A 27,027-nucleotide genomic window follows, 5' to 3' on the forward strand; every position below is an offset into this window, starting at 1 on the left:
GGGAAGAGGAGAGAACCTTATCGGAAGGAAGCCTATGGTGGCTTCAACACAACTGGTGTGTGAAGTGCAAGCAGCTCTTCCCACTTCGTTACTCTGAGCAAAGTGGTAAGGCCCGCTGTAGTGGGTTCGTGTCTAACGAATGGTAATAGTTATACTGACTCATCCCATTCTCTCCTGTGTGAGAAAAAAGCCCAAGAAATTTAGACAGGTAATTTTTAAAAACTGTATTTCTTTATTCTGTTCTCTGAACAAATCTATTTGTATGTTTTGCCATCTCTGGTTTTAATAAAATAAGAGCACCATGTTGAATTTTATATAATCTGGTTTAAGAAGTGTGGTCAGATTTACCTCCCACTTTCATTTGTTCTGAAAATGAATGTGGTGTGTTTTGAAAACTTCCAAGCTGCTCCAAATAAGTTCATGGGCATGATCAAATGCGATGGCTGAACATTTAGGGATAGCACCTCTGAATACACTGGGCATCGTACATGAGACTTTCTGAATGTCTTCATAGAAGCGTTTCAGCAGTCCCGAAAAGTTCTCCATGTCTTAGAAATCTGTGCTTTCTTTATGAAGCAGAAAATAAGTGTTCTTTAGCATTGATAAGCCTCCAAAAGAGCAGTCACATCAGATACAAGGCCGAAGTTCATCACCACTGCTCCAGAAAAGGCAGAGAAGGTCATTAAAAGTTATCTAGGAAAGGTTAATTCATACTATTTTTTTTGGACAGTAAGTTTATGTTTCTATGGACATCCATTTTTTATTTGTAAATCAAATATATAATGCCTGCCTTTGTCAATTCCTTCAATTTCATTGAAGAAAGAGTATTTTAGAAATTATAGTGTGGTTTAGGAAGGATGTTGTGTTGTAAAACACAGCTAGGCACTGTGAGGATGGCTCCTTAAATGAGTGATAATATTTTCTAGTCTTTGATATTTTTCCCCACAAACCAAAATATTCTGTAAAGCACATCCCATTTAATTTTGAACAGAGCTCTTTTAAAAAACTAATAAATATATTGTCTCCATATTATACCAAAACCCAAGCAAAAAACCCAAGAAGAACTTGAAGTATTGAATTGGAAAAGTGTTGACTTTTTACTAATTAAATTAAACATCCTGTATCTAAGTATTTCAGATGTTAATGAAATGCTGTTATAGCCAACACTAAGCACGTCTCACCTAACATAAAACATTTTCAGCATAAAACCCCACATAAAATTATACATTTTATGGCTTTTTTTTTCATCCAGGGAATCCTAATTTCAAAAATGGAGCAAATCAAAATGATCTTTTTCAGGTTATATGCTTAATTGTTACATACAATAAACAGTTGTATGTAGGAATACAAGGAACAATAGTTCAGCTCTTATCTACATGTGGAATATATTGATCTTAATAAGGTAGTGAACTTTGGTTTTCTTTGTGATAAGTGGGCTTTAAGAATCATGAAGTTTCTTCTTGCTAACACTTTGGAAACACTGCTTTGATAAAGAAATGGATTGGAGAAGGACTGAATCATCAGTACAAAGGTATGAAATATGAGCGGCAGAGAATGTAATGGATTGAAAGGTCCTATTTTCCAGATCTCTTTCCTACATTTTTAAAAGCAGAGATGATTTTTTTTTTCATTGAAAATGCCCAAATTATTTCTAAGTATTTTCTAATACTTTTCAAAGAAGCCTCCTGAACCACGCGCCTCCTCCTCCTGGAAATATTGAATTAAAAACATGTATCATATTCAGCTTTTTTCACCACCATTGCAGTGTGAATAACACCTGCTTATTGCTAGCTGGACTTGTTATTACACTCCTCTAAGCAGGGACAAAGCTCTAAGCAAAGACAAATACTACAAAAATCAAACTCCTGTGACTTTTTTCTTGTCCCAGCACAGCAGAAATGGCCATTTGGAAGCCTTGCTTTTCAAGACACTAAAGAAAAAGGCGTCTTTTCAGAGGCATCTCTAACTCCAGGAAATAACTAACTACAGTTGTGCTTTAGCAAGCTCTGCGTAGGTACTTCTGTCATATGTACTAGCATGCGTAGCTTCACTTATGAACGAAGAAAGGCAGTAGAAATCTCAAATATCCTAGAGTAGCAGAAGGGCCGGTTCCAGCAGCTCCGTGAGAGGCACCCTTAGGAGTCCATTCCTGCATCTTTAATAGAGAAAACTCAGGAAATCAGCTTCAGGTTCATGTTTTTCTCTCTTAGGCGGACAAGCTTCCAGTGCAAGGCGGGAGGATAGCAGCGAACGCCTGGAAGGACGGTGCTATCACAGGGCAACGGCTGCTGGAGGAAGAACAGGCTCTCTGCGTCAGGGTGGCGGCGCCTGACGAGTACGGAGGAATTTCACGGCCGGTTTTTCATCCCAGCACCGCCCGCCCACGAGGGTCACAGCTTGCATTTGGAAACAAGTCGCTCCGTTACAACGCTCCACCCGAACCCCACGGCCGGGAGCAGGGGCCTTACTCTTACCTCAGGGGTACGCGTCAGCCAGGTGACCGGCTTTTGTGTCCGGGGACAAGAGTCCGAAAGGTTTTTGCCCCCAAGTCTGCCTCTTGGGTAAATACCGCCTAAAACCCACGCTCACGGCAGGAAGGAGTGAGGTGACACGCGCGGGGAGGGCGGGGCCGGGCCGGGCCGCCACAGCGCCAACGCGTCGACGCGGGGAGGGAGAGGGGAGGCGGGGCCCTCGGCGGAGCATGCGCTCTGCGGCGCCGGCCCGTCTGAGCCGCTGGAGTGCGCATGCGGGCGGGCTCGCGCAGGCCCGGCAGTTGCAGCCGTCGCTTCAGCCCCTTCTCTGCCCTGCCACGTACGGGTGGCGGCGGCGGCGGCCGTGCCCGGGCTCGGACGGGGCGGGGGACCTCCACCGGCGGGACCGCGGAGAAGCTAGAGTAAGAGAGCGGGGCTGCTGGCCTCCCCCTGCCCGCGCTGTTCCCGGGGGGGGCCGTTGCCGCGTGTGTGAAGGCGGCGGGAGGGGTGGTTGCGTGCTGGGGGTGAGGCCCCCCTCCCCGTTCCTCCCGCGGGTCCAGGGGCGACGCGGCCCCTGGCGGAGAGGCTGGGAGACCCCTTGCGTCCCCCCGGCCGCGCCTGAGGGAGGCTGAAACCGCCCCCCGGCCTCTGCGGCCTGGGGAACCGGGGGTGAGGGCTAGCAGAGGCCTCTTCTTCCTCCCTCCCTCCATCCCCCAGGGGGGTGTTCCCTTGCTCACCAAGCCGCCTTCCCCTTGGGAGCCAGAGGAACCGCAGACTCCTGATTTCCCGGCAGGGAATGGCTGTGATTTTTGCTCCCCATTGGCTCGGGCCTGCCCTTATCGGAACCGGAGAAAACCGAAGAGAGCTCTTCTCCTCTCTGCCCCCCCCCCCCCCCAGCTACCTTGGGAAAACTCATACCTCCGTCGAGTTTGGCCCTGTTTCTGTATGCTTCACCCTGTTGTACCTTGTCTCTGTTTTGACAGAGGAAAAAGTGAAGCGGGAATGCATGATCATCCCTCGCTTAGGCAAGGCTGGTTTTCTGTGGTGCAGTGCAAAAAGGGTAGTGAAATCCAACATGGTTATGACATCATTGCTTTAGAAGGGATCCTGAAGTGACTGACTTAGATTGGACAGTCACTGTCCACATGCACCGATCAGATTGGTGCATGATGTGAATAGAAAGTGAGCCAAGAGGGAAGGAAAAAAATCTGTACCTCCAAAATGCATGTGGTACACTAGAAAGGTTAGAAAGATGTCAGTGTGATTCTTACAAAAAATAGTCTTTCTTAAACAAGAGGATGTTGATGGGTTTTTTTGTTTGGTTGTTTTTTTCCTCACAAGAAGGTAGACGCTGTGATTGGTTCTGTTAAAAAGCTCATTAGTGTGCATTCTGGATGTCTGAAAAACTCTCTCAAGGGAGTCATCCATTCAGCTATGTCACAGGGAAGAAAAGCTTGAGTGCTGTGTAATTCAATAATTAGAACATTTCACATGGTTTTCTGTAACAGTTGCAAGTAGTTGCTGTGTTTAGAATTGGTCTCTTAAAAACTGGACACTTTCAAGCAGAATGGAGAACAGTTGGACAAAAAAAGGTGCATTTAAATGCTTTCCTGTTACCTTTTTGTAATCGTTGATAGACACAGCGGATTTCTGTGAGTAGTGTTGGTAAATAAGACATTACAGTTCTGTAAGTACATTACAGTAGCTGGTTTCCTTGCACAAAGATACAAATGATGCATTCAAGGCCACAGGAGCTCAGGTGTGTCCACCAAAATGTGTATCTTTAGGAATTACAGATGAGATTCGATTCTTACTGTTGTCAGTTTCTAAGTAGGTTACATTGTAACACTAAAGAAGTAGAACCAGTGCCCAGCTCTAATGTTTAAACAACAGGTGATGGTAGCTAAATGAACCCTCTAAGTTAAAACTACTCTTAGATGCATTATCTGTATCCCATATTTGCCCGTTGTGGTAAATTTTACCTGGAGCTGTAGCAAGATTGGGGTAAAGGGGGCACCATCTTCATGCATTACTCATTTCATAAAATGTGAGTGAGGAATCAGAAAAGTAGTCTCTTCCTGTTCACCTGCTTAGTATGTCACAACAGTCTTACCCTCTACCTGTCAGGAGCGAGTACAGCCCTTTTTAAAGGTGAATATTTCACACCCAGGGTGAGGGGAGCAGCTGCCAGCCTATGAGAACCAGAGGGGCTTTGTCTGTTCTCTGGGGTTTGCTTGTTCTCCTCATGCTTGTCCATTCCAGTTTACTTCCAGTTGAGTTGAAAGAGGAGAGCTGGGAAGCCCAATTTCATGTGAATGAGAGGAGCCTACTTCTTCTCTCTGGTTAGCAGCGAATCATCTAAAAATCACATCATGGATGTTTGTGATTAAGCATGTGTGTGAGAGAGAGACAAGGAGAAGGGTGCTGAGTAGGGTACACCTATCAGGTGGGAGGGGGGAACACAGCTATGTTCTCCATTGGACTGGTCTGTATATTAAATCATTGTCTTGTAGCTCTGGGCATTAAGCACTTGTGTAATAAACAGGTGGACTGCATAAACTTCACACAGCCTATCACATAGGCTTTCCAGCAGAAAAAGCACAACCTTAAGCTGAGTTGAGGGCATATCATACTTTTAAGTGGTTGTATGTTTCTGACTGCATTTCCTTCTTGCCCAGTTTGGTGGCTTTTCCTGTGGGAAAGTGGCATTACTACTCCTTTCCTCTTGGTAGTCTGTCCTAATGCTGTGCAGTCTGTCCTTGAAGACACGCTACTTAATGCCACAGAGGCTTCAGCCTTAAGCTAAGAAATGGACTTCTAGGTTTTTGTACTGCTAAATCCATCAAAGTTTATTTTGTTTAACTTAACCTGGGGTTTTAAGATGGAGGCCATACAAATTAATATCTTGAGACTGTTGGGGAAGATCACTGTCCTGGAAAGGAGCACATTACTGTTAGGAATTCCTACATGCAGGTATAAAATTTAGAAAAAATAAACTGCTTCTATTATGAAATTAAAACTCTTGTTCAAGATCTGTTTTAGTTGAACTTCAAACTCTACAATACTCAAAAAGTGTAAATCTGATTGTTCGGTTATGGATAAAACTGACTTTTTTAGTTGGGTATATTCATTAAGATGTTCTAAAGTGAAAGATTGGTGTGAAGTGTATAAATCTAAGGAAGTGTGACTGTAAATAAATATTTCTTGGGTTTTTTTCTGATGCAGCTTCCTGTTTTCTGGCACTGATAGTGCATGGCGGCTTATCCTAACTCTGTCCTGAAGTGAGGTGGGAAATCTGTCCAATAATCTAGCATCAGTAAGACAGACAAGGTAATGATAAATGTATGTTTTTGGAAAGGAGGTGAAAGAAAACCTGTGGGTGGATGCCATTTTATTTTTTTTTAATGTTTTAAATAAAAAACAAACAAACAAACAACTTCTGCAAACCCCTATGCTTTTACCACCAACTTAAAATGTTCATCAGGCTGGGTTGATGCGCCTGCAGTCAAGACTCCTATGTTGCTAAATATGAATAATGCATTAGCGAGCATTAACGATATAAACTTCACTGTTTCATCATAGTGTTGCAGCAGCAACCTGGCTGTGTTAATTGCAGGTCCCTTTTCTCTGCAGTTAGACTGTATCCACCTACCTCCTGTTACGTCTGATTAGGAGAATGAGTTTTGTTCAATAGTTGCTTGTCTCTTTTTTTGGATATCATTGGGCTAAACAAAGGGATTTGCATGAAATGTTTGCTTTATATTAAGATAATTACCAAAAAACCCAGAAGTTGAATTGCAATCTAGAGATAGCATCATACTACATCTTTTTAATGCGAAACATTGCCATCGAAACAGTAGAGTTAAATATATATAGGTACATCAAAGTATGATGTATTAAAGGCTTTAGCTGAGCATCTTGTTTCTCTGGTAGGAGAGAAGTAATTTTCAATGTAGTACTTTAAAAATAGACTGACCAAAGTAAAATTCAGTTTTCTCATAAAGCACTGTGGTGTAACATCCTTAAAGGTAAGGGAGAAGTACCTGCCTATCTCTACCAAGAATTCTTTTTGCACAAGAGAACAAACAGCATGCTTGCCTGTGTGTGACTTTGGAAATGTCAGTTTTGATGTGTAGCGTTGCCGACTGTTAAGATCTCCAGTATTTGTACTTCAGATGTTAAGATAACTGCTTCTTTAATTGCTCCTCATTGCAGATCTATTGTTTTGGTCCTGTCCAAAACAGTGAAGAAGGAAGGGGACATTTGACTAGCTATGTAGATTTTTTTTTTTTCATTCCTCTGCTCAGTAATTTCTCTGTAGTTTCTGTTTTTCTTTTAAACATAAAGCCTTTGTGTTTTTGAACAAGAGAGATGCCTCATACAAAGTGATAATTTTTAAATTGTCTTATATAAAGTGTTAAAGATATAACTCAGAAGTATACGCTGTGTGCTGCTTGGGCACAAGATGGCTTTGTTGCACTTTCTTTTAAGTTGGAGCAGTTGTCCACCTCTCTTAAAGCTCTGAAAGTAGCCGACTGTTCTGACCATGTACACTGCATAACAAATTTATGGCTCTGAGCCTAATGAGTAGCTAATGTGTAGTCTATTGAGCAGCTTTTAAAAATCTAAAATCTTGGTTAAAACATCTCTGTCAAAATTTCAAAAAAGGAACCCTCACTGTGTTCTGATCATGCATATGATAAAACCAATGTTTAGCTCTTCATTTATTTTTTCATGAAATAATGCGTGATTCACCTTGATCCCCTTAGTAAAGCTACCTTACCACCTATAATCTTTGAAATAATTTTTGTTCTGGCAGTCTTCTTAAATTAAAAAACAAAAGCCCTTTGCTGGTTATCATAATTATGGGGGATGTAAAGATAATCCAATGAGGTGATAATGTAGCCAATATAATGTTGTAAGGCTGACAGCTTTTGCTGCAATTTCACTTTCCCAGGGAGAGATGTATACATGTATCTCAAAAGCAAATCCTAGGGAATATCAGTACCTTTATAGCTTTATTCCATGGCAGTTTACAGCTGGTATCTTACCCAAAAAACCCACCCAAGTTTGAAATTTCTAAATGTCACACATATTTAAAAGCTGTCTGACTTTAAAAAAAATCTTTACTTTTAAATTCTGAGCACTGGGAACTGTGATAACTGTTAATTTGAAATGGCGGATCTTACAGAGTTGTTCTTTGCCTGTGAGCTCAGTTAATACATGATGCACTTTATTGTTTGAGAAATTAGTGCATCGTAGAATGTGTCCGAGAGAGGTTGGAGAGCTTCCTAACAGTAATGCTTTCCAAAGATGGAAAGCTTCATGAGATACATTTAAATAACTAACAGTTTAGTTTTCTAAAATGTTTTTAATGTTTGTTGTTAACAGGTCTGCAGGCGATAAGGAATCCACCATGAATGGGCAGCTGGACTTAAGCGGGAAGCTGATCATCAAAGCTCAGCTTGGGGAAGATATTAGGAGAATTCCTATTCATAATGAAGATATCACCTATGATGAATTGGTGCTAATGATGCAGAGAGTTTTTAGAGGAAAACTTCTGAGCAATGATGAAGTCACAATAAAATATAAAGATGAAGGTAAGGTTTAATTACTACTCTTGCTCTGATATGTTTTATGTACGGACAGCTCTGAAACTCACCTCTTCAAAATTGTCCAAATTCATTGGCAAACGCAAGTGATTTATTGTGAAATCCTTTGAATAGGACAATAGAAGCTGTGTCTCTTGTGGTTATGCTGTCTTAACACAGTATTTCCTTCAGTTTTTCTGAAATATCAGCTATCTGAAAGTTCATTGTTTGCTGTTGCAGGAAGCTGATGCTATGGCAGATTTCTCTTCTCTCTGCTCATTTAACCATTTTTTAATGTTTTCAGTGATAAACTGGGTTTGAAGGTGACTTGTGGTTCGGAAGGTTTTTCTTCTTTGAGTGTCAGTGTGGGGCATGGATACGTTACTTAATTTGGGACAGAGGGGTGCTATTCATAAAATGAAACTCAGAATGAAGTGGTGAAATCCAAAGTCTCATAGATCAAAGACTCTGTGATAATTATGCTGGTGTATAGTAAAAGAGCTACATTACTGAAGCATTCAGGTTCATTTTTCTTAATAGCACTAGGAAACTTTAGCACTGTCTGTGGTACCTAAAATTCAAGTAACTTTTGTTCATACATCTAGGCAATAAAATTTCACTTTGCATGACCCTGAGACAGTTTTTTCAGGTTCATGAAGCTTTTGAGAGACACTGCTCATCAAAACTGATACGCAATGAAGGGCTATTATTTTGGGTCTTGATCTCTAGTGGGAAAGCGCTCAGTGGATCTGTGGTGGTTTTGTTTTTCCTCTTACCACATAATCAAATTCTTTTTTCTTTCTGGAATGAGAAAGGTGAAAGGAAATTGATGGATGCTTTTTCGTTGGGTTACGGCTTCTAGTCCCTTTTTTTGTGTTCTTACCTGTTCTTTAAGTATAGTTCTCTGGTTTTGTGTATGCTTCTATCTCTGTCTTTTTTTGAAGAAGATAATGGTTGATGATGGAGACTATAATTATGGTTTCATTCTTTGGTTGTCTTTCACAGCGTAGAGACCTCCTACTTTTAATTTTAGGTTTCTTTGTCTCAGAATGTACTACTTCTCCATTGTGATGTGAAATTTCAGTATATGTTATCCTAGCTGATCATCGCTACTAAGAACATTTAAATGTTAATATCAGAGGACATTGCAAGTGATTAAAGAAGAAGTTAACAGAACTAGGCTTCTCTTTGACTGTCATATGAGGACCATGGTATTCTTGACTTTGTTTCAACTAAGCTAAGATTCTTCTTTAAATCCATTTCAGTCATTAGAAGCTTTGGAATATATACATTCTAGCTATTTCAGTTTTGTTATTTATCCCTCCAGACCTGGAGGAACACTTGTCTTCATCTGTTTTGAGGAGGTATCTTAAATTGTTCGAAGGATTTCCACTACTTCTACAACGTCAGTCTGGGTCTTTTCAGAATTCATGTGCACACTATTTGAGTGTTCAGAAGAATGCTTCATCTGCCCCTCCTGGCTTTGTTTCTTGTTGCTGTAACGTGTGAAGCTAGTGATCTTCAAGACTGGATATGGGATTTTCTACTTAAAATTTCTGCAGAATACTGTGGCTTTGAATCTTCATCAAACTGTCACAATCCTTGAATCTGACACGTTTTGGTTTTTTCAAACTTGTATGCTTAATTGGAGGCTAGGAAACTTTAAATCCCAATCGTTCTGTCTCTGGGTTTGTGGACTAAGATAGTCAGAAGCATATTCCCAAGTTATATTTAGGTTATGTGATGCTTTTATTAATTACCAGGGAAAGGATGTTTCAGTTTGATTACTGCCTTGTGGAGTTAGGTTTTGTATTCAAGCTGGGCATCTTTCAAACTTTTGAACTAAGGAAATTGCTCTACTAGGTGTGAAATGATTTTCATGTCCTGATTGAGGTTCTTGAATATGTAGTAAAACCCAATCAATGTCTGCAAAAAGAACCACCAAACAAACCAATGAGGACTTGCAGCAGTGAATTTATATGAATCAAAGGGTAGAACTGCATCTTAAGCATACCATATTATTGAGTTACATATGGTAAAGCCCCTATGGAGCCAATAATAGAAACTTTACTTTTTTTTTTTTTAAGTTGGGCTTGAATTTAAAACTAGAGTGTGGAATGTGAGACTGGCCTTTATGTTCTTATTCTTCATTACCTTGTAGTAGAAGTTGATGTCTTTGTGTCAGAGCCAGTGATGAGTTATTAACTCATACTGCTTGTAATCAAGGTGGTGTGCTAGTCAGTAATGTCTCTACCTTTGGTAAATTTACCAAAGTGAAGGAAAACCGCGTTTTTGGTGCTGTTGGTTTTTTTTTTTTTTTTTTTTTTTTTTTTTTTCCCCCAAATGGAATTAAAAAAAGAAAATAAACATAAGGGTAGATGAAGCTAGTGGATGAGGAAGCATAGCTGGCAGGGCCAAGGATACTGAGGCAGATTTCTAATGTCTTAAACATTTCTAATTTCTTCTGATTTCTAATGTCATAAACATTGGGATGTATCATGATGAAGCAGAATTAATGCTAAAATACTTTCCAGTCCATTGGTAAGTTAAGGGAGTCATTAGCTTATACTAAAGATTAAAAAAAAAAATTATAATTGGCATAGCAGGGAATATTTAGGGTACAGGGGAAATTGTAGAGACTGAAAAATATGTCCCTGGTAAAAACGAGAAAGGTAAGTTCTTGAAATAACAAGGTTAACAGAGAAAATAAAGGAAAGTCTGTTTTACTTCTTAACAGAAAATAATTAACATTGTATATTCCTATCTATATCACGATAACAGGAATTAAGCTTCATTGACATTCCTTAAAATGAAAAGTTTGTTTGATAAATCTCATATACTTAAATTGTCAGACTTTTGCATGGCTTGACATACATATATACCTTATAAATCCTAGCATATGCTCTGCTTGGCTAATAGCTTGATGGCTGTCAATAGAAAACATAGAACTGACTTTATGCATCTAACAAGATTGTGTACTTGGTGCTTTTCAGCCTTTTTTTCTGCTAGCAATTTAAAATAGAAACTTTAATAATTATTCTTAATGACTTCAACCTAAATGTTAAAATAGGTGAGGGAGAATAAGATGGAATGATCTGGATTCTTATGGGTGACGTTAATCCATGTAAACCATGTGTATTAATATACATTTTCATTTGGCTTTGCAGGATAAACTTTTTAGAACATGCACCCTTGTTCAGGCAGTGAATCTGAGTATTGACTGGTGCGACAGAAAAGCATCGTCAGATGGTCTGCCAATGTTGGTGCGTTGGCAAGAGAAGTAATTATCATTTTTTGTGTTACCAGGAGAATACGGAATAGAAGGGCTTTGTGTTAAAACACCAGTGGATTTTGATATCAGCATTTAGGAAAGGATACTGAAAAGCTGGAGGAAGTGTTTGAGTTGGAGGTAACGCTCCCCCCAGCCCCCTGTCCTGGTTTCAGCTGGGATAGAGTTAATTGTCTTCCTAGTAGCTGGTACAGTGCTATGTTTTTGAGTTAGGTATAAGAAGAATGTTGATAACACACTGATGTTTTCAGTTGTTGCTAAGTAGTGTTTAGTCTAAAGTCAAGGATTTTTCAGCTTCTGATGCCCAACCAGCGAGAAAGCTGGAGGGACACAAGAAGTTGGGACGGGAGACAGCCAGGGCAGCTGACCCAAAGTAGCCAACAGGGTATTCCATGCCATGTGATATCACATCTAGTACATAAACTGGGCAAATGGCGGGGGGGATCACCGCTCAAGGACTAACTGGGCGTTGATTGACAGGTGGTGAGCAATTGCACTGTGCATCATTTGTATATCCCAATCCTTTTATTATTACTGTTGTCATTTTAGTAGTGTTAGCATTATCATTATTAGTTTCTTCTTTTCTATTCCATTAAACCGTTCTTATCTCAACCCACAAGTTTTACTTCTTTTCCCGATTTTGTCCCCCATCCCACTGGGTGGGGGGGGGAAGTGAGTGAGCGGCTGTGTGGTGCTTAGTTGCTGGCTGGGGTTAAACCACGACACCCCCCCCCCCCCTCACTTTACTGCCAAAGAGAAAGGACTAACTTTCATATAGTTACTTGTTGAGGTCTGATTGTGTAAGTCTTGTTATGGATCATAATGGCAAACAGGGACTCTATTACCCTCCCCTTCCTGGCACTGGTGAGTCCCCACCAGGAAGTCTGTGGTCAGTTTTGCTGCCTGTACCCCAGGCTAAAAAGACTTGGAGAAGCTGGAGAGGGTCCAGCAGGATGCTGTGAGGACAGCGAGGGGCTCGGGTAGGTGGCCTACAGGGAGCATTTAAGGGAGCTGGGATTGTTCAGCGTGCTGAAGAGGAGGCTGAGGGCAGAGCTAACAGCAGCCTCCAGCTAACTGAGCGGGAGTTGCCAAGGCCATTGAATCTAAACTCTTCTCAGTAGCACCAGATGGCAGCAGTCATAAACTGCAGTTTGAGAGGTTGAGCATGAGTTTTGGACAGGAGGGCAGTGTGTCACTGGAGCAGGTTGTCTAGTGGGGTTTTGGAGCCTCCATTCTTGGAGACTTTCCAGTCTCTGCTCAGTGAATCCATGACTGATACTGTTATCAACCAATGTTTTTTGAGATTGTGAAAGTGCAAACGCGACATTGGATACAAAAAAAGTCTTTGGAGACAACAATATTTCTTTCAGTAAAACTTGAAAATTATTTTATATGTCATCAGTTTGTTAGTATTTGTAAGATTTCTTGTTTATTTTGTTAGAAAGCGACTTATTTGAAGACTGACAGGCATTGTTACGTGTTATTAAAGGTACTGTACTAAGAAAACCTTCCATTGCAGAGGTGTTACTTGTAGTCAGGTATGACAAAATTAAAGCATGTAGTTCTTCAAATTTTGTGGTTTTTTCAATTTTCCATCATGTGTTTTATGACCATTCATACTGAAGCATTCGTTTAATTGAAAATTCTAACCATAACTTTTCTACAGCTGGAACTTTGTCACCAATGCATAAGGAATAAGCTCAGTATTTTGGGGCAGTAATCTGGTAATTAAAAACATGTTTCTGTGTCTGTCCACAGACCCTCCTTGTAACTGCTTTAGGGAGGAACATTGTAGCCTGGAGTTGGCTTTGTTCCAACGTGTGTGTCATTTGTCTAATGCTGTTGCTTCTGAAGGTGAAGCTTCACTAGATAGTGTCTCATCTCAGTTCCCAGTAATCAAGCTGTTCTGGAAGGAAGTGGTCCTGCTATCCCTTCTCTTTCCCTCTGCCAGTACACACGTTTTTCTGATAACGTGTTCCCACTCTTCCCTTTGCACTGCCTAATTTGCATTCATTTAATCTGTTGATAATCTGTTGAATATGTTAAGACAGCAGAAAATCTGTCCTGCCGAAGAGAACAGTCTTGTTTTATCTGTGATCTTGCTGAGTAAGCAGAGATGTTAATGGGGATTGTCTTGACTCAGGTTAAAAGTTGTGAGAGACCAGAGTTAATGGGAACTTGGTATCTCTTTTGGGTATTAATAGGATTAAACGTGTTCAGTGATTTATGCATAGCCCTTTGTATCTTAAGAATAAAGGATCCCATACAGTTCTAACATAGTTTGTGTGACTGGTGGCAGTGTGCAAATTCATTAGGATGCATTGGGATGGGAGTTCCTCTGAAATCTGACACACAAAAATAAATGGCTAAGAGTTGACACTTCATGTCAAATTCCTGGTTTGATAGAGTTTTCTTCTGACTACTTTGATGTCTTCATTCCTATTTGTGTGTTAAGGCTGATAGATATTTTTACTATTCACATTTACACAGGAACTTTATTCTCATTCCCTTGTTGAAAATCAGTCTTGCACCTCAGTGTTCTGACTATAACCTGAGAAAGTGTTCTAATCACTTAAAATTTTCCCTTGTTAACATGCATGTTTTGTTTTTTAAAAAATGAATTGGGACTGGCTTGTGCCACCTGTGTTGACTCTCATGAACATCATAGTTTTGGACCCTCTTGAAATAGGCATATAACTTTAACCAGCAGCATCATTCTTTCTGGTGTTGGGCTTTGTGAACTCTTAGCTCTAATGTTTCATCCTGTATGTAAACATAAAAGAATGATGAGCTATATGGAACTTTCAAGGGGCTAATGTCAGAAGACTCCCTTTTGGAGCCAGTCATGTTTCTTTCTTGCCTTCTGTGCATAATTTCCCTGCACATTGACTCTCATGCTAAAATAATAAATTTTTTTCCTAGTAACTTCAGAATCAAATAGGGGAAGTTATTTTTGAGTAATGAAGTAACTAATGTTCTGCCCTAGTGTGAAGTTCAGTGGTTAACGGGCTTTGCTTTTAATGTAACTTTTTCATGTTCTTTCCAGATGGTGATCTTATAACAATTTTTGATAGCTCAGATCTTTCCTTTGCAATTCAATGCAGTAGGATACTTAAGCTGACGTTGTTTGGTAAGTATAGAAGATTGTTTGTCTTTTTCTTCAGTAATGTTTATTAAAATTCAGGCAGTGGGCTTCACTGGAAGGTACAAAAAACTTTCAGTTTGTCACCTCAGAAGAATGAAATCAGTAAGTTAAAAAATACTGGATTAATATATGATACCTATTTTCTCTCTTGATGTTTCATGTGACATCTGAACTTAGAGAAACTGAAACTATTTTTATAAGATTGCTTAAAGTATTTGGCATACGTATATATGTGGTCAATGTTTTTTTTCTTCATTTTACTTTCCATGTTATCTTCCACTCTTTAGCATTTGTGGGGTTTTCTTCACAGGTGCGTGAGAAGTTTAAGGTGATGATTATCTTGCAGTGTTACTGGTACACTGCTAAAAACTTAACATTAATTGCTTAAAGTTGAAAAGATTTTAACATTTATCCTTTGGCTTTTGTATAAAATAGTTCTTTATTTTCAAGCTACTATTGGTAAATTAGCACAGTTCTGAGCAATAGCAAGCAGCCTATGACTTGGACACTACCCTTATTCATGAATTGCAGCAGTGTTGTGTATGCTGCATTAGTTCTAAAGGCACTTTCTAAAGGGACAGCTTTCCGCAACCAAGTATGATATTTGTATCGTTCAGGGTATACTCACAGAAATGAGTAAACAATGCAGAAATTTACTGGAGACTTTACTCTGCAGTTCTGGTACTGTGGATTATGCTGAACTGAGATTATATTAAAGGAACAGTAAGCTCTAGAATGAGTTCAATCTGTGTTGACTAAGCTTTGTCACTTTGAACTCCACAGAGGATGATGATGCTACAAGTAAGTAAAAGTTGGGATTTTTTTTTTTTTTTAATTTTTTTTTTAATTTTTTTTTTTTAAGTTTTAAACTGGATGTCAAGATGTTACTACAGTCCTAAATTCCTCTAATTGCTGTTTTGCAGTGAATGGACAACCAAGACCTCTAGAATCTAATCAGGTGAAATACCTGCGTCGAGAGCTGATAGAACTTCGCAATAAAGTCAATCGTTTACTGGACTGTTTAGAACCACCAGCTGAACCAGAGCTTTCCAGTAATCTGCCTGAAAGTGGTAGGCAGCCTGGCAAAGAATTGTTCGGTTTGATTTGCAGAGTTGTGTGCTGTTTAACAAAGTGAAAAATGGAGGCTTGAATACTGGTTGTGATCATTCTTAATTGTTGCTTGATGGTTCAGAACTTAATTTTTAATGCTTCAATTATTTCAGAGGCAAAATTTTTGTTCAAGTGATCTGGTGTAAAGCACCAAGTTAATTTAGGAATAAAACTTCAAAGTCTGAGTGTTTGTTGCAATGTATGAAAATGCTGTAACTAACACTTGTGAGTCACAACAACATTTTGAGAGGGCTTTGAGCTGAATTAATAGTTTGTTGTTGCTGAAGAGTTCTTGCTCCCAGCTGAGCACTCCCGCTGCTTACTTTGGGCTAGCTCTGGTGCTTATCTTGTCATGTTGCTAAGCGAGTTTGATTCACTAAAACAGTAAAAAGTGAATTCAGCAAAAACTATATCCACTTTTTTTGCCAGGTTAGGAAATTGAATCCACATATTTTGAGCTCAGACCAGCATCAGAGCTGTCTCAGGGTAAGCAGCACAAGGGTGCAGGTAGGGGTGGGAAAGGATTATGGGGGGAGGGGAAAACGGGGAAGGAAGTCTTACTTTCCCAGTTCTGAGGCATTGACCTCTTAGCTTAGGGCTGTTGTAGTGTAAAAACTATACCTCTGTGTGCCTAACTACAGATTTTGGATAAGCTGGACACAGAAAATAATGACACAAAGTCATGGAGTACAATGTTCTGATTAAAGAGGTGAACCAAGAACTCCAGCCTTTCTTTTAGGAAATGTTACTTTTGTATTTTACGCTTTGAGGTTTTATTGGTTTTGTTGTCTAAAAAATCCCAGCCCCTGTTCCTACAATATAAGCAATTACTAATTTCAGTGGCATAGCGTGGATTCTGGTTATAAACCATTTGGAAGGAGGTTAGGGTGATGATCTTAGTGTGTAAACAAAACTAGCTGGTCTAAACCCTATCTGCACTTCCTCCTTTAAGAGAAAATGTAGCACTCTAGTAGGTAAGGGGTTTCTGAGTGATGCAGTGTTACTTACATAATTGCAAAGGGATGAACTTCACCTGTCAGCTTAGGAAGAATTTGGGGAGAAGGGGATAGAACAAACCAAAAACTTCAGTTGATAAAACACTATAATAAACTGGAAACTATCTTGTAGTTTTTCTTCATTTTGAATTCTCTGTGGGCAAGTCATATCAGAACAATTTGTTTGAAGCAGGAGCCTTGTATCTTTGAATCTAAGACAAAGTGATACGTGATACTGATACTCCACAGTGTCAGTGTATCTTTAAGTAATTGTGCAATGAAACCTAAGCTTTGTGATTCATCACAGTTTCAGATACATCACTGTTATCCTAACATAAGCATTTCAACAGTTAAAACACTTAAAAGAACCCCACAACTATGCAGTTTTAAAGTTGCTGTAGTACAATATATATGTATGATGGTGTTTCAGTTCTCAAGAATTAATAACTGGGCATTTTGTTCTGTAGATGCTGTAGATGGTAGGGAAGAAAAGCCTGCTGCTGCTGACCCTAATGTTAAGCCATCTACTCAAGTTATAGCAGCAAGCATGTCTGCATTTGATCCGCTGAAGAACCAGGATGAAATCAGCAAGAATGTCATGTCAGCATTTGGCTTGACAGATGATCAGGTGTCAGGTAAGAATGTGTCTTACAAAAAGGAAAGCAAAACCTGTTCATAATCGATGACTCAAATCTTGATTTGCGACAAAGTATTTGTATTTTGTATGTATTAAGCTGTGTTCTGTGTTCACTCTTTTTTTTCAGCATCCTAAAACGTGGTATGTTAAGGTGGTGTTAACTGCGCGTGCGAACTTTTGTATACAAAATGTTGAAATGTTGCTGTTGGTTTTAGCATTGTGTTTTAGCTTGAAGTAGAAAATGGCTTAAATATTTTATTTGAATTATGTAAAGCTATTGTGTAAAGTAACTTAATTGGTATCTGCCAGTGATAGAAAAACAGTATCCGCTGCTCTGCCTTAGGGTTTGATCTTGCAGTTCCTGTTCTTGGCTTGTGCTTCTGCTGCTTGGGTCAGTCAGAATGTTTTGTACGACCCCACCCTTTCTCTGTTTCATTTAAAAAGTAAATAGTGTCAACTTTTTTACTCTTCTTGAAGAGCTGCATGACTGTTGGCCCTGCCTAGTAGTAGAGTGCTAAACATATAAAAACTGATTATACTAAACTGAATGCAGTCAACTTAAGACAGGATAACTGAAGTTAGAAAAGCAACGTAGAATGTAATGGGGAGTGTGATGCAGAATATAGAGAAGTGATTTTGCACAGAATCTGCATGGATCTGGCAAGGTTTAAGGTAGCATTGAAATCTGAAAATAAAACTGCTGTAGCTAACAGGATTTGCTGTGTACTCTCAACTTCAGAGCAAGTAAATCTTGTATAATGTGTGAAGTAATGATACAGATGGGCAAAGTAATAGCAACTGGAGCTTGTTTCCCATGTGGGCCACAGTAAAACACTAGTGCCTTTGAACAGCTTCACGCAGCCTTTCACCTTTGCTCCAGATGAGAAAGAATAGGTAGATAGGCACATGTTTTCTCTCAACATAGCAAGTCTTCAGTGTATGTGTGCAAGGTTAACACTTGAAGCTGTGGAAAGAACCTGTTGTCATGGAGGGTTTTATCCCACAAATGAGTCATGTTCCTTGGAAGGATGAAATTTGAGTGACCTAGAGACAGGTGGAAAATTCCCCCCCAAATATTTTCAAAGGAGAGTTTAGATGTGCAAATATATTTAGTTTTAGTTTGGATGTGACACTCTCAGATGTAAATCTATGGAAAACTGGAAAAATGTTAAAAACTTTGCAAGGGAATGGTCTTGTATTAGGCTGTTTTTATTCAAACTCTGTTCGTTTCACATACCGTATTTTGTTCTTGCTCCTCTAGGACCACCCAGTGCCCCTGCAGAAGAGCGATCGGGAACACCGGACAGCATCGCTTCCTCCTCTTCTGCAGCCCACCCCCCTGGTGTTCAGGCACAGCAGCCACCATACCCCGGAACGCAGCCACAGACTGGTCAGGTGGAAGGTAAGCAGCATGTTTTTCTGCTATTTAAGACGTGAATGATGGTGTCTGAGTGATCGTAGCTATGACTCCAACTAGCACACCCAAAGTCGATACCAAACTACAGATTAATCTGTGCCACTGGGCAGAAAATCTTTTTTCCTCAGGTGCTGTTCAATATAGAAACAGCAGGTGGAGCAGTAGCTTTATTTAAAAGGGTAGGTGATGTAACAAGAGGAGGATTTTCATGGTACTGTTTTTCACTTGCATCCGTGCTCACTTTACTGTAAGGCAGATTTATATATGCTGCACTTCAAAGCTATCTGAAGATCTTAGTTCGTATCATACGCTGTGTGATGTGTCAGGCTTTCACTCACTAACAGTTTGTTGGCTTGACTACTATGAATTAAAAATGTTGTTTACCCATCATTTCTACCTAACAAAACAGAGTCATTATTGCATTGCTTCTTCATTATGTTGGGCTCTGTGCTAGTCGGGTTAAACCTTGTAACCATCTCATGCACTGCAGTTTCCCTGTGTAACCCTTGAGACCCTCAGCTGGCTCTCCTTTCAACCTTAAGGTCTTAACTCTGGTATTCAGATTCCTTTGTACTAAGCCCTTTTGCATGTTATTTGACTTCTAAAAATAAACCTATTCAGAGGTTTGCTACATTTGGGCATCATTTTCCTATTGGTATTTTCTAAGAGCACTGAGCCTTCAGACCTGCATTGTTCTGGATGAAACTGTCTGTGGAGTGACTTGCTTTGGTATTTCTACCTTCGTATGAAGTACAACATACAGTTGTTTCTATGTTGGTGTAGAAACAAGTTACAACCCTCTGCTGCTTTCTATAGTGACATACTGCTGAGACACATGTGAGAGGCATTATTGAGGGTGATCACAGTATCCACAGTCACTTGGAACGTCTTGCCTGAAGGGCATCAGTAACATTTTGAGCGAGCAGAGTATTTGAGCAACTTGTAGTTAGGCATAATATTTAAGCAGACACAAATGCTGTTGGTTGCAGTGGAGCTTACAAAACACTTGTTTTGCTGCTTAGCGCTTTTTTTTTTTCTTTTTCCCTGCTTGCTTCCCTAAGAATTATTCAAGTGATATAAAGAGAGAGCAAGAGGCACCTTTGTAGCTTAAAGATAGAACTGTTTGGCATTTGTGTGTGGAAGTAACTTTTGGAAAAGTGCTTCAGGTTCTTCTGTCAGCAGCCAGAAAACTTAATATTTGAAAAATACACTCTCAGCTACTGAATTTGCATTTTATGAATTTAGTCTTTTTGCTTTACTTTTACTTTAATACAATAAGGTATGAGGTTTTAAGTGTTGATGTTAAACTAGAACTGAAACAGAAAAGTGAAACACTTGAAAGCACTAGCAGCACTAGGCTGGAATCCTGAATGGCTGCTAACACCAGGGAAGGGAAAAAGTACTTGTTTCAGCAAAACTCATCTTACTTGGGAAAGAAGTTGTCGAGGCTTATGTATTGGAGTAGATGTAATGATTTTTCAAACTTGGGTCAAGGAAAGTATAGTGTTTTGGAGGTTTTTTTTTTTAAAAACCAAACCACTGAACTGTGCTACACCTTTGCCCAAGTCTTCTTTTTTTTGTGCATAAAAGTACAACAGCACTAATAATAAAGGTTTTGGTCTGTAGTTTATGCAGTTTTTATTATTGCCACTGAAATATGTTAAGTATAGATTATATTTTGTTCACCCTATGGATAAAATAGGATGGTTCAGCTCTTAGGAAGAGCTTAGAAGTCATTATTGCACTTTGTTCATCAGATATACTAGTGGGAATGCTTATGCTGTGCATTGTACGCGTATGGTAAATAGCAGTCTCTTACCAAAGCTGGGTAATATATGTGTGATTATCAGCCTCGGAGTTTTTTTCATAAAGTTGCTTTTATCTAAAGTGTTCAAAGACTTTCCTTTGAGACATGGAGTAGCTTTCCATACTTCACTGTTTGATAGCACCTCAGTCCAGTGGTAATCTGGGGACCTGTGCTGTCCCGTCCTGTCCCGCTGTCCCTTGTGCAGCCAAGATGAGAACCAGTGCAGGGCCATGGCCCAGCCAGAACTTTGGATATGTTTTGATGGTTAGGTTTTCAACAGGATTGGCTCACACAAAAGGCACTGTGGGTGCAGAGCATGTTCTTGTTAGAAACTAGTTTTAAAACTAGTTTTAAAATATTAGTTTACTTCTTAAAAAACCAAAACACCCCAAGTTGTGCTTCCTCCTCACCTTCCCAGTATTTTGAGGATTTAAGTAAAATGGTGATGCTGATCACACATCAATCATACTGGTATATCAGGGATTATTTTTAATGGCATTCTTTGCTAATAAATGATGTTATGATGATTATAATTGGTTATCAGTTGTGTTATTTATGAATACCAAGTCACCTCACTGCACTATGTGCAGATACTAATGAATGGCTTGCCTTCCCTGATGAAATTTTAAGCATTCTCAAGTTTGAATTAAATCAATACAACAAAGATGTTTCAGTATAGTGCTGTCTCTTGGGGCATGCCTGTGCTTTTCTACCACTGAATCCAGTTGCTGAATACAGATGAGAACCAAGTGTGGACACTTTTCTAGTCTTTGCTGAAATAGATGTAGAAATTCATTCATGTAAGCACTTCATGATCTTCTAGGGAAAAGAATGTTGTATGAATATACCTATTTGGTCTTTTTTCTGAATCAAGTTAAAATGGCTGTTTCAGTGCACAGGAACAGTGGTAGATGCTGGCAGATCCTTGACTGCAATAAGCACTGCTAAGTACAAAACCAGACACTGATGCTGTAGCTCATCTTGTTTTCAGAGTAAAAATCCAGGGAGAGGGAAAAGTCTGTGTGTTTAAGGACCCATAGGATCTCTGACTGCATTCCTGGCTGTAAATTAAGAATGTTTTCTTGAACGGCACTGGAGCACCTCTCTGCTCCTCACTAACGCTTCAACGCTGGTGAAGACAGCAAGCCGTCTCGGAACACTTTGGAAAAACTCTATGCTGTTTCTTTTCTATCCCTTTACCTGGGGTTTCCAGCAGGTGCCAGTGTGGTCTCTGTGTTAGCCTGTAGAGAATTATCCCGAGACAGGCAGCCTCTGCGTCCTTCTGCCAGAACTTCCCTTTAACAACTGAGTTTAAGAAACAGAAAACATGCATTCTGTGTTTCTGATTCTTAATTATCAAGTTAACAGGCTTAAATTCTCTTCAAGCCTTGTATTTAGCACTCTCTTCATCCCACAGTAATTGCATACCAAATCATATTTTGAACAACTGCACCACTATAAAATACTTGGAGCACCTTAGTATGAATGTAAAATACCGTTGCTTTCAGCTGCAAGTAACACAGAGAAAAGAAGAAATAAGGAGTTCTTTTAAAGCAGTGTGCACAGGGGTCTGTGAGGACTTGGAGCAGAGCTGAGTTGCTTTTGTCTTGGTGCAGTTCAGAAGATACAGCTTACAGTACATTTACACAGTCTGCTGATCTTTGCGGAATGAACAATAGTACAGTAACACTTTATAATAGTAAAGTTTCCATGTCTGCTTCAGTTCAGCTAAGCTTTAGTTTTGGCAGATAATTGGTTTTGTTCTTTGACTGTGCCTGTTACTAAACTGAAAAACAGCAGAAGCATAAAGCCTAAACAGGGCACATAGGTTAAGTCTAAACAAATACTCTGCCTCTTCTTGCCAAGAAATTGGAAACAGTGCATTTAGGAAAAATTAGCATTGAATTGGAATATCCAAGCTTAAGAATGTATGGTTTTATTTTTGCTTTAGGGTGTGTACCCCTGGATCTCTTAAGAAAACTTGGCTTACAGCAAGTCAGATACTAAGAGATGGATGACTTATCTGGAAAATGTGGTCAGAATAAATAATGTACCACTCTGCTTACAGTACTTTGATGCAGAAATGGTCTTAAAAACCTAATATAAACAGACAATCTGACGATGTGTTTAACTTTTGAAGTACTTTAATTTACAGTGTAAGTTCTGCAGCAGTTATCAAGATGTTTAAAAATTCCTGCTCTGTTACCCACCAGAGTAGCACTAATTAAAGTGCATGGCTTCTGGCCTCCACTGAAAATGTGAAACAGTAAGCTTCACGTACCAAATTAGAACTGTTGATTCTGTTGGAGATAGATAGATAAATATCATTTAGTCTTTAGAATGGTATGGTTCAGAAGCTAAAATCTGTAGATTGATTTCAGTTGGTAATCAAACTTCACTGCGTTCAGATTTTTTTTTAAAAAGTTTTTACATGTTGTGAGAGGGTGTTTCTGTGATTTTGAACTGTTAGGATGTTGTTCACTGTGTGTTTGTAATATAGCTAGGGTACTGGGCTTCAACTAAATACGTTTTTAATCCATAGGTCAGATGTATCAACAGTACCAACAGCCTGGTTATCCTGCTCAGCAGCCACAGGCTCAGCCTCAGCAGCAGTACGGTATGCAGTACCCAGGTAAGCAGCGCTCTCAAACGTCGGTTTAGCTGTAGAACCTCCCCTTCAGTGCCTGACCCTGTGAGCTTCAGTTCCTGAACCTGGGGGGCAGGTCAGGGTGCTGAGCAGCCTGAGTGCCTGTGGTTCTGGTGGGAACTGGCACAATTCAAAAATTACAGTAGGAGAACACTGTAGCTGTCTATATTTTTAATATGTAGTTGGAGTTCTGGTATCTCAATTCTACTTGACTGTGACCAAAAGCAGACTTCATTATTAATCAGCAGAATGCCTTGTTAGAAAGGTAGGCAAAATTAATCATTTGAAGTATGAGCTGTCTTCAGGATTAACTTTTGCAGTCTTGGGATTCTAGCAAGTGAGTGACTAAAACATCCCAATTTAGCTTCCTTAAATATCTCTGGTATATAAAGAAAGATGGCCCCTATTTCTTGCATCTAGAATGATCTCCATGTACAAAATTTAGTGGCGTGAATGGTGACTAGAGTTGTCATTTAGGAAATCCTTAGCTATTATAAATACTGTAACTTCAGAGAAACTTTCAAGTGATAGGCTTTTTTAGTTGTTGATTTTGCTGATACCTCAAGTAAAGGTGCCAGCCGACTTTCAGCAGAAGAACATTTTACTGCAGTAGTGGTTTATGTGCAGGCAAATATGAAAAGCTGGCTTTTGCATATACCCAAAATAAACTTAACTTCAAAACTTTCAGTTACTTACTTCAGAAGCAGCTGGCATCTAATAATGCATAGTATATGCTAGGAATCATAATCCAGCTTAGCACAGGGATGAACCTGTTACAACAGATTCCGTAACAAACTGCAAGTTGCTTAATACTTTTAGAAAATGCTACAAAGCATTTATCATTTCTTGTTTTAAACAATCTTCCTTAAACTAAACAGAAGACTCCCATACCATTAAGTGACTCAGAATATAGCCCGTATGGCCTTTTTTTGGTGTGCAGTATATACAATGGGAGTGCATCAGTTTTGATGTAGAGAACACTTGCAGAGCTTATGAAGGAATTCCATGTTTGTCTTGGATAAGAACCCTAGAAAACTTGGAACTGAAGGTTGGTGCCTCAGCCCTTGTTCCTGTGCACTGTGCGAGAGCCGGTTGATTTGGGTCTCTGAATGGTATCCTGTTCTCTGCAGATGTCTCACCCCAGCTTTTGTAATTAGAAGACAGTGACAGACTTCCTGAAGTCTAATTTCAGAAGAAGTAACAAGCCTGTTGGAAGTAGAAAGGTCTATCTGACTTTCTTTAGGCTTAAAAACTGAGGGCAGGGTGGGGGGGAAGGAGTTTCCATCTGCCTTCTAGTCATATCCTACCATCATCTATTCCATTATTTTACTGGAGAAGTTCCTGTGAAAGCTGTAGTGCAATGTGAGCTCTGCATTCTAATCAACACCATCTTTAAGTAAGAATGAAACACCACCAGAACTGATCTGGGGCTCCTCTGTTTCTTGTAACTTATTTCGTGATTAACCTGACCTTTCAGAAACAGTCTTTTCTTTGAGGACCTAGTGACAGCAGCCTTTGAAGATCTTGACTCATGGGCTTTGTTTGTTTGTTTGTTTTGCTGTTGTTCCCATGAGTATTGTCTCCTTTCAAACCCATGTCCAGGGTTTGAGCAGGATCCATTCCCACTCTTGTAGATCTACTAGGCAACAATGTGGCTATTTACTCATGGTAGTAAAAATGGACCCTTCAGACGTTTTGTCTCATGAGTAAATTTTGATCCCAGTTTCAAGGTGAGTTTACTCCAGTGCATTCTTCAATCCTTACTCTTTCCGTTTAGGGCTGTGCACTTTTAATAATTTGTGTGTCTGGTGTTTAATGCTGACAGGATTCCAGTCACTGGAGAGGTTTCATTGCAAGTAGCTGCAGGTGTGTTTCATGATGGATAAAAGTAGCTATTTCTTCATAAAAGGACTTTGTGTCATTCTGAAATTTTCAATAAGAGAAATTCCTTTTGGAAGCTGGTTTTATACAGAAAAATCAAGTCTGGGACATGTTTAAATGGAAGCTTTGTACTAAAGTATTCTGTCCTGCACAACTTTTTCATATTTAACCCTAAAGAGCTGAAAACACCCATGATTTAACCAAAGGTACGACTTATATTAAACCCTGGCACTATTTTTGTGACAGTTTAGTTTTGAGTTTTTATTTGGGAGGAAGGTTGCATTTTGCCTCATTTGCCGGTGAAGACTTTTTATTTTTCATGTGACATGATGGTAAAATGCTATTTGTCTTTTTTTAATTTCTCGTCGGTCGCGGGACAACTGCTTTATACTAACTGTTTTCAGCGTTGCGGCGCTGCCCCGGTAGCGCACCAAAACCCGGGCAGCGCGCTTGCGCGAAAGGCAGGAGAACTCGCAGTGCCTGCTTGGTTTGCCTTTTCTGTGCTTAGCGCGTTGTTTCGTGTTTGCCGCTGTAAACAAACAAACCAACCACAAACGGTCTTTCTGCAAGCGCCCGCGGCTCTCCGCTCTCTCTCACCCCCCCTCGCTCTTTGCCTTTCCAGCCGGCTACCCTCAGCAGCAAACCCCCTCGCAGCAAGCCCAGCAGTTCCCGGCCTACAGCCAGCCGGCGGCCCCGGCCCCGGCCGCCGCCTTCCCCGGGCAGCCGCAGCAGCTGCCGGCGCAGCAGCCCCCGCAGTACCCGGGGGGCAGCTACCCCCCGCAGCCATACACCACGCAGGCCTCCCAGCCCGCTCCCTACAGCGGCCCCCCCGGCTCCCAGGCGGCGCCGGGCACCTACCAGCCGCGGCCCGGCTTCACCCCCCCGCCCGGCAGCACCATGACCCCCCCGCCCAGCGGGCCCAACCCCTACGCCCGCAGCCGGCCTCCCTTCGGCGCCCAGGGCTACACCCAGCCCGGACCTGGCTACCGGTAAGGAGGGGCCGCCGGGCACCGACACGGACACGGGCGACCGGCACACCTACGATTCCATCCCAACGGCCTCCGGGATTTTTAATTGAGGTTCCAGAACCGTAGCTGTTAATTAAATTCTGCTGGGGGAGGGGAACGACCAAACGAGACGACTCTTTCCTGCTTTCGATTGTATACGCTTCCTAGTTTAATTTGGGGCTGGGTTGGTTTTGGGAAACACTACCTACGTGTCTGTAAAGCGATTGACATTCTAGCTTGCCTTGTTGGAAGGATACGAAGATGCTAGTTGGAAGTTTAGCCCACTTATCAGGCTTGTTCTTACTAATACCATGATGTACTAAATTAGGTTCATTCTGGAGGTAAAACTAGATATGATGTATTATAAATTGTAATGCTCACATGGAAAACTAATAAAAACCCTGAATCTATTATTTGCCTGATCTTCATTTTAGAATTTAGGTAGTCCCGAACAAGAAGACTCTGTTAAGGCAAGTGTGCGTGCTGGGTCTACAGATACCGAGGTAAAGATCAGCGCTGCTCGGCTTTGTAGGAGAAGAGCCAGATTTTTAGGTGTGTAAATGGTGAACGCAGATTGCTTTTGCAGAGGTTATGCAGCAGTGGATGGTTTTGGCACTGTCTGCTGTCAGTAATCGCCAAGTAACCCTTTTACCAAATGAGTAAGAACCAATACATAAAATCTTAGAGCCCCTTACCAATTTCACTTTAACGAGGGCAGGGGGAGAACCGGTTTATTACTTGAAAATTTAAGCCAAATACGTATTTTTGAAAAAGAACTCTTGAAAAGGAACAACTTTCCACAGGTTCTTTGCCACCCAGAAAAACTTGGGAGCGCAATTCTAGTGACTTGATTTTGAGCCAAGAAAAAGCAGATCAAGAGCTGTAACAAATTCAATAGACCATATAACAGCAGAGGGCAAACAGTCTCCCAGTTAATATTTTCCATCTTACGGATTCTAGGAATACATAAAACGAAGTAGGGAATAAAAAAAAAAAATTAACTGGAGCAAGCTGCTTGAACTCTCATAAA

General features: G+C 40.3%; 1 protein-coding gene and 1 long non-coding RNA gene across 5 annotated transcripts; one reads left to right on the plus strand and one right to left on the minus strand.

Annotated features, from left to right (window-relative positions):
- Positions 1–209: 209 nt before the first annotated feature.
- LOC115343673 lies at positions 210–2,662 on the minus strand. The gene is made up of 2 exons (XR_003924233.2): positions 2,475–2,662; positions 210–2,328 (listed from the first exon to the last, which is right to left on the minus strand). It is a non-coding gene; the product is annotated as an uncharacterized LOC115343673 (long non-coding RNA).
- Positions 2,663–2,717: 55 nt separating this feature from the next.
- TFG (trafficking from ER to golgi regulator) lies at positions 2,718–26,407 on the plus strand. 4 transcript variants are annotated; one of them, XM_030019933.2, is made up of 9 exons: positions 2,719–2,893; positions 7,863–8,071; positions 14,398–14,481; positions 15,420–15,566; positions 17,069–17,236; positions 18,500–18,640; positions 23,005–23,094; positions 24,935–24,975; positions 25,613–25,715. In XM_030019933.2, exons 1-8 carry the CDS (start codon positions 2,745–2,747, stop codon positions 24,967–24,969), a joined length of 1,023 nt encoding a protein of 340 aa, XP_029875793.1. In that variant the 5' UTR covers positions 2,719–2,744; the 3' UTR covers positions 24,970–24,975; positions 25,613–25,715. The 4 variants fall into 4 exon arrangements, with proteins under 4 accessions (XP_029875791.1, XP_029875793.1, XP_029875794.1 ...); XM_030019932.2 differs by lacking the exon at positions 24,935–24,975 and adding an exon at positions 5,697–5,801 and having other exon boundaries at positions 2,790–2,893; positions 25,613–26,407; XM_030019931.2 differs by lacking the exon at positions 24,935–24,975 and having other exon boundaries at positions 2,718–2,893; positions 25,613–26,407.
- The last annotated feature ends 620 nt before the right edge of the window (positions 26,408–27,027 follow it).

The sequence above is a fragment of the Aquila chrysaetos genome, chromosome 7 (genome assembly GCF_900496995.4).
Source record: "Aquila chrysaetos chrysaetos chromosome 7, bAquChr1.4, whole genome shotgun sequence".
NCBI classification, from domain to species: domain Eukaryota; kingdom Metazoa; phylum Chordata; class Aves; order Accipitriformes; family Accipitridae; genus Aquila; species Aquila chrysaetos.

What these genes read in the sequence shown, in the direction of transcription:
- TFG (XM_030019931.2), top strand. Translation starts at nt 2,745, where the DNA reads ATGCGGGCGGGCTCGCGCAGGCCCGGCAGTTGCAGCCGTCGCTTCAGC. An exon ending in ACTTAAGCTGACGTTGTTTG is followed by an intron (nt 14,482 to 15,419) that starts GTAAGTATAGAA and finishes GCTGTTTTGCAG; the next exon opens with TGAATGGACAACCAAGACCT. An exon ending in CAGTAATCTGCCTGAAAGTG is followed by an intron (nt 15,567 to 17,068) that starts GTAGGCAGCCTG and finishes TTTGTTCTGTAG; the next exon opens with ATGCTGTAGATGGTAGGGAA.